Consider the following 6,000-nt stretch of genomic DNA (forward strand, 5'->3'; position numbering starts at 1 on the left):
TTGGGGAGATTCATCCCTCTTTTGGTACTGGTGACCACTGTTGCCGAAAAAAGGAAGTGTAAATCCAATATTTTAGAGTTGTCCCCAGAACAAAAGCGAAAAACAGAAAAAGTTTTCCAATGGGGACACCTGTCTAAAGAGGCCACACAACGATCGAGAATTTGATCTTTCTGTGGCAGTGCCCTCTCAACAGAAGTCATTTGTTTAATCTGCATATGTTGAAGGGACATGTTGGAAAAGTGTACTTGAATAGCCGCTGATCCATGTATTCTGATAGAAGTGGATCTCGCTGTCAGAATACAATGTCACTGTGAGGGGGCGACCGATGAAGTTGGAGGTTTGTTGTTTTATTCTTAGCCATCTAGCTGACACATCTTCCCTCCCTGCGTGCCTGATGAGGACACTCGTCTCAGGAAACCAGCAGGTACCAAGACGCGTTCTGTCAATCAAAACTCTTAAGTGTGTGTGTGTGTGTGTGTGTTGCACACGGTTAACCACACTAGCTCTGCAAATATTTGAGGAGACTTCTTGAAATACTTGTTGTCCCAAAACATTAAGGAGTATTCAGTGGGTGTCAGGAACCATTGCCAAGCAACTTAACCCAAAAATGGCTGTGCAGAAATTACAAACTGCAGTGATAGATAAAAACAAGGATTGCAATCTCTCCAATAGGGTGAAACAAATTGTTAGCAGCAATTTAAAACCAAATAATAGTTTTGATGCAGTGACACCATATACCTAGTTGTGACACCACAGTGGCAGAATTGACCACCTCAGTGAGCTTTACTCTCAGGAAGGTTAGAAGGAACATTGTTACCAGACTAATGAATGGCTGTCAACGCAAAGAAGGCAGACTGCAACCTGCAACACCACCCTCAGGATGCCATCCATGTGTGAACACACTACTGCCCCACATCTGCAGCATATTTTTGCTCAAAGGAATGCATCTCAGAAAACACTCATAAGTGCACACAAGTAAACACCTGTGCCAGCGGTTACTGGTCTTGGGTTCACACACTGCCTCCCATAGACGTCAATGCCAAAGCGCCTCCCATAGACGTCAATGCCAAAGCGCCTCCCATAGACGTCAATGCCAAAGAGCCTCCCATAGACGTCAATGCAAAAGCGCCTTTCATAGACTTGCAAATGCAAAATCTCCTATCAATAGAATTCCTATGTGAACACTTATCTCCACATGCCACTCTGCTATGTCACTTGCGAGTCTGAAACGCACCGCTACAAACTTGCTCAGGACCCTTTTCATAATGGTACTCAAAACACAATGTGTGTGAACCACCTCAATAGGAACACAAAATATCTAGCCTGTCATGTTAATCGGTTTGAAAACGCATCCAGAATGGCATATGTGTGAACCAGGGTTGCTCTATTCACACCTGGGCATTTTGGGATTGCGGCAGAATCGCTGTGATAGCAAAATGCAGGTTCAGGTGCCATTATTTTCAATGGTGCCTAAACATGGTGCGGTGTTGCCGTGATTGTCGTGTGACAAAGTGCGTCGTGTGAAGCTTGTCGTCCAAACGTTGCCTTGGCCCAGCATTTTTTTTTTCTGCTTCTAGAAGCAATTTATTGTTTTCCAACGTGCCCATGCACACTATTATAGGCTAGTAGTGTTTTTCAAGCTTCAGCGTTTAGGAACAAAAAAAAAAATTGGTTTCATAGAATTTTTGGTAATGGTATTCCGACCTCAGTGATCAAGCCCCTCGTGGGCGAAACATCAGAGGGCGTGGCTAGAGCGGCGGCTGAGGTCATCCTATACACTGAACTCCAGGGACTTGTCTGAGCGGCATCCATTCCTAGATTGTACACGTCACTGGAAGGACGCACGGACTCCGCTCCCTCCTTCAATACCGACAGATAGATCTCTTGCTTCCTGGCTTGGAGCGGCACCACAAGCTCTTCTATACAGTCAGAAAAAAATGCTCCTAACAGCTTTATTTTCTAGTGTTTGTATTTTTTTCCTACGTGTACTGTAAAAACAATAATAAACCACTAGACACTTCTAAATGCTACTAAAACACTATTACCAATGTTTTTTTAGCCAGCGGTTTGTTTACATAGTTAGTCTGGCTGAAAAAAAGAAAAGTCCACTCAGGTCAAGCAAAAATAAAAAAAAGTTATAATCCTATACCCACAGTTGGTCCAGAGGAAGAACCCAGCTTTTGAGCTTTAAAAAAACACTAGTGTGCATGGAGCCTAAATCTGCATCAAAAACACATCTACAGTATTTTCAATTTATTCTAATGGCCCTAGTTCACACCAGTTCAGTGTGTTCCACTGCAGTCAACAAGACAACCTGCAGCATTTTTTCTGCACGCAGCGCAGAAAAATGCATGGAAATATACCAGAAACACACCAGCGTGCACATATCCTGAATTAAGAAAAAAAGTAGTGTAAAACTTGCACTGGAGTACAAGAAAAATGCACTGGAACAGATTAAGAATGCATCAAAAATGTGTGTAAACGCACATGCATAAACGCATCTGGAACACAAAAATTGTGGTATGAACCAGCCCTTTACGCACTTTTCCCGCACAGCACTGCCATTGCGCTCTGCATTCCAAACGCAGATTGCAAACACAGTATGTTGGCGGGCACCAAATTGCAGGTTACTATACAGTGTGGGCCGTTTGTTTTTACAAGTGCAAGCAGCCATTTTTGTGAAGCCCATTCAATGAATCCCACTATGAACCAGCCCTTTTTGGCTCCTTTACACCACAATCTCTGTGTTCACTCTACATTTTCGCATACACGTTCGTTTTCGGTGCCTTTTTCAGAATCATTTGTTCCTTTCTGTCAATTATTTGCATTAGGAAGCAATTGTGGTGCGTTCATGTACAGGATGTTTTCTATGCATTCCGTTGCGGAAAAATACAACATGGCCTTTTTTTTTTTATTTTTTTAAACGCAGATGAAAGCACTGCAATGGTGGAACCAAGGCTCATTTTTCTTGCATGTGCGTTTGTACTGCATTTTTGCTGCGTTCAAGAACGCACCTGACTGTATCTGGAGTAAACGAGCCCTAAGCCCTGGTTCCCATATGTGCGTTCCTGTGGGCCCCATTTTGCACGGGCATGAGAGCCCATTTGTTTGAATGCGCTCCCGTGCCCAGGGACATTCAGGAAAGAAGTCCTTGCACTTCTTTGGAAACTGCAGCCCACACGGGAACCTCGGTTCCCAGAGCGGTTGTGATTTCCAGTGCGGGCGGCGTGCCGTTAGAATTAATGGCACCCGCCCACGAGTCCGCATAATTCTGTGCGGGTGGTGCGGCTGCACGGATTTTTGTGCGGCTCCACAGCGGCACCACCCGCACAGATGTGAACCTAGCCTAAAGGGGCCTACTTGACATGCTTTTGATTCGCTGTCAGCTGTGTTTTAGTGCAGCAAAAGCTTCCAGACATGGGCGGGCCCTCATGATCAGGACTTTTCTTTTTTTTCAAAGGGCCCCACCACCAGAAGCATGTCACACATGCCTGAATGGCCCACAAAGTCCACTCAGGTGAAAGCATCCAGTTTTTTTTCCCAGGGACGTGGCGCCATTACACACCACCTTCCCCACACCATCCCAAACTAAAAAACGGCATGGATGGAGTGGTGCTTTAAACTTTATGGAGCCAGAACAAAGCATACAGCCCAGGAACGCCACCTTCACTGGGAGCATGCTTGTTCAGGACCAGTGGCTGAGAAACTACCACAGCCAGGCAACTAGCATTTCCATGGCCGTTGTATTTGAGGACTATGATTGTACTGGAGGTGTGACAGCTGTCATCACACTGCTGGGCACTGCTACGTGTCCTGTGCCATTCACATGTACAAGACATGGCCACATCTGTCCTGAATAAACCCCCCAATTCTGCCCCTGCACCCCGCCGCCTCCTGCCCCTGACCTGGACATCGGGCTCCGGGGGCCACTCGGTGTTTATCAGAAGATCGTATAAGATATTTTCCTCAGTATTCCCGCTGTCTGCCAGATCACTGAGCGCCGCCATCTTTACTCCTGGCAGTGTGGGCTGCCATGTACGGCGGCCGGCTGGGGACAAACTTCCTGCCCCTCCCCGCTTCTGCCACATTGCTGAGAGGGCATAGGTAGACATATAATAAATTCTATGACGTGGCCTGACTCAGATATCTGTCTATGAAGACATAAATGTGAAAGGAGTTTTATTACTAGTTCTCATATCTGCAGTATAAAATAAAAGTGAAGATGTTCACCTCCATCTCCTCACACTGTTCCTGGGGCATAGAGACATGAGATATAGGCAGGCTGGTCCATTTCCTGCAGCCTCCTGCCCAGAGCCTGGGGGGTTCTCATGGGCTTTCTGCAATGGATTTGCTGGACCTGTTCATAGAGGTCACTTACACAAAGGCAGGCCCTAGCCTGGCACGTGTCTATTCTCTCCAGTTTCTGTAGCCTCCCTAGCGGTCTGATTATGTCCATATTTCTGTGCTCAAAGCAGTACATTGTTTTCAATGGAAATACGTTTTTTTTATTGTCGGCCTGTAATTTTTAGGAATAACTCACTGAAATCTGTCCGAACAAGAGTCTAGTAAACATCCCAGGTAGGATAAAATTTGAAACACGAAACCATACATTATAATTTAATAAATAATCATAAAAGATAATAATATAATAAATTTAATTCAATAATGTAATCAAACCAAAAACACTGAAATTTGAAATAGAGCGCCAAGTTCTCACATCACTGAGCAAAGTCGCAAAATCGTTTTCAGTGTCTGATGACGAATTTCCCCACGAATCATTATCACTCAATTCTGCAAGTGGTTCTGATTTACTATCACTGTTCTCTAGCTGGTCTAAAACCGCTTTTGACCTAAAGGGACGCTTTTTGGACGCCATGGACATTTCTCAGTTTCTAGGCAGAAAGAACAGTAAAAATGCAGGCAGGGCACAGGACAAAGCACTAGGGACAAAATGTATGTGAAATGGTTTGATACAGTAATGTTTTACTATGTGATTTTAGTGTATTTAGTGAATGTCACTTTTTGACATTTTTAAATTTCCCGCCGGTTACGTCCCTGTACGTCCCGACGTCGCAGGGAAAGGAACCCAGAAGACAGATGCCGGCATCGGCTGGAAGACAGATGCCGGGGACGCTGCAGGAGGGACATCGCGGGAGCGCAGGACAATGTAAGTGCAGAAGAGATCCCCGAGCAACGCTACAGGGTATTCCCGAGTGTAGCTCAGGGTTACCGCTTGTGGTGCTGAAACTTTACCCCGAGCTACACTCGGGAATACCTCCAGGGAGGTTAAGAATTGCTGTGACCTATCGGCCTCCTGGACCGGGATCAAGCTTCCGGCTATCTCCTAATCTGTCCACCTTTAGACGATCCCTGAAAATCTTTCTCTTTAAAGAGACCTATCCTGCTTCAAACTAGTAAACTGCCATTTATTTCCTCCATCAGCTAATCCCCCCCACAGCTATTTCCTTTTGTATCACTCAACCCTTCCTCCTAGATTGTAAGCTCTAACGAGCAGGATCCTCTGTTTCCTCTTGTACCAAATTGTATTGTAACTGTAATGTCACCTTCATTTTGTAAAGCGCTGCGCAAACTGTTGGCGCTATATAAATCCTGTATAATAATAATATTAATAAAATACCAGCGGTCACATTTTTAGAGGTGGTTTAGAGCGGATTTAGGCCTTGTTCACATAGGCGTACTACAGTGAACACCCATGTGAGGACAGTGTTTGCCCACACAGGGATGCAAAGGTGTTCTGTACATCCCTGTACAGGCAGTCTCATTCTTATCAATTGAGATGCAGCAACAGCATGGACACAGCCACTGCTCCCAGCTGTCAGCATTCACGACCAGGTCTGCTGTTAGAAATCATGGAGCCCCATACAGCCAACCTGACAGGGCCCCCTCCTTCAAAAAAAAACACAGTTTACTATGCTTTAGTTATGAATGAACACAGTGAGTGATCAGTACCAATCACTCTTTGTGTTCATTCAGGAAAGG

At 45.1% G+C, this 6,000-nt stretch overlaps 1 protein-coding gene across 2 annotated transcripts in view; it reads right to left on the minus strand.

Moving 5' to 3' along the window:
* NBAS (NBAS subunit of NRZ tethering complex) overlaps positions 1-4,036 on the minus strand; it is a 1,021,307-nt gene extending 1,017,271 nt beyond the window's left edge. For both annotated transcript variants that reach the window (XM_089671087.1, XM_089671086.1), the window contains exon 1: positions 3,906-4,036. In XM_089671087.1, coding sequence (XP_089527213.1) covers positions 3,906-4,007 — 102 coding nt within the window. In that variant the 5' untranslated portion in view covers positions 4,008-4,036. The remainder of the gene's footprint in view (positions 1-3,905) is intronic.
* Between the last annotated feature and the right edge of the window lie 1,964 nt (positions 4,037-6,000).

Source organism: Staurois parvus, unplaced genomic scaffold (assembly GCF_062004578.1).
Source record: "Staurois parvus isolate SC_StPar_1 unplaced genomic scaffold, SC_StPar_1.0 ptg000098l, whole genome shotgun sequence".
Lineage (NCBI taxonomy): Eukaryota > Metazoa > Chordata > Amphibia > Anura > Ranidae > Staurois > Staurois parvus.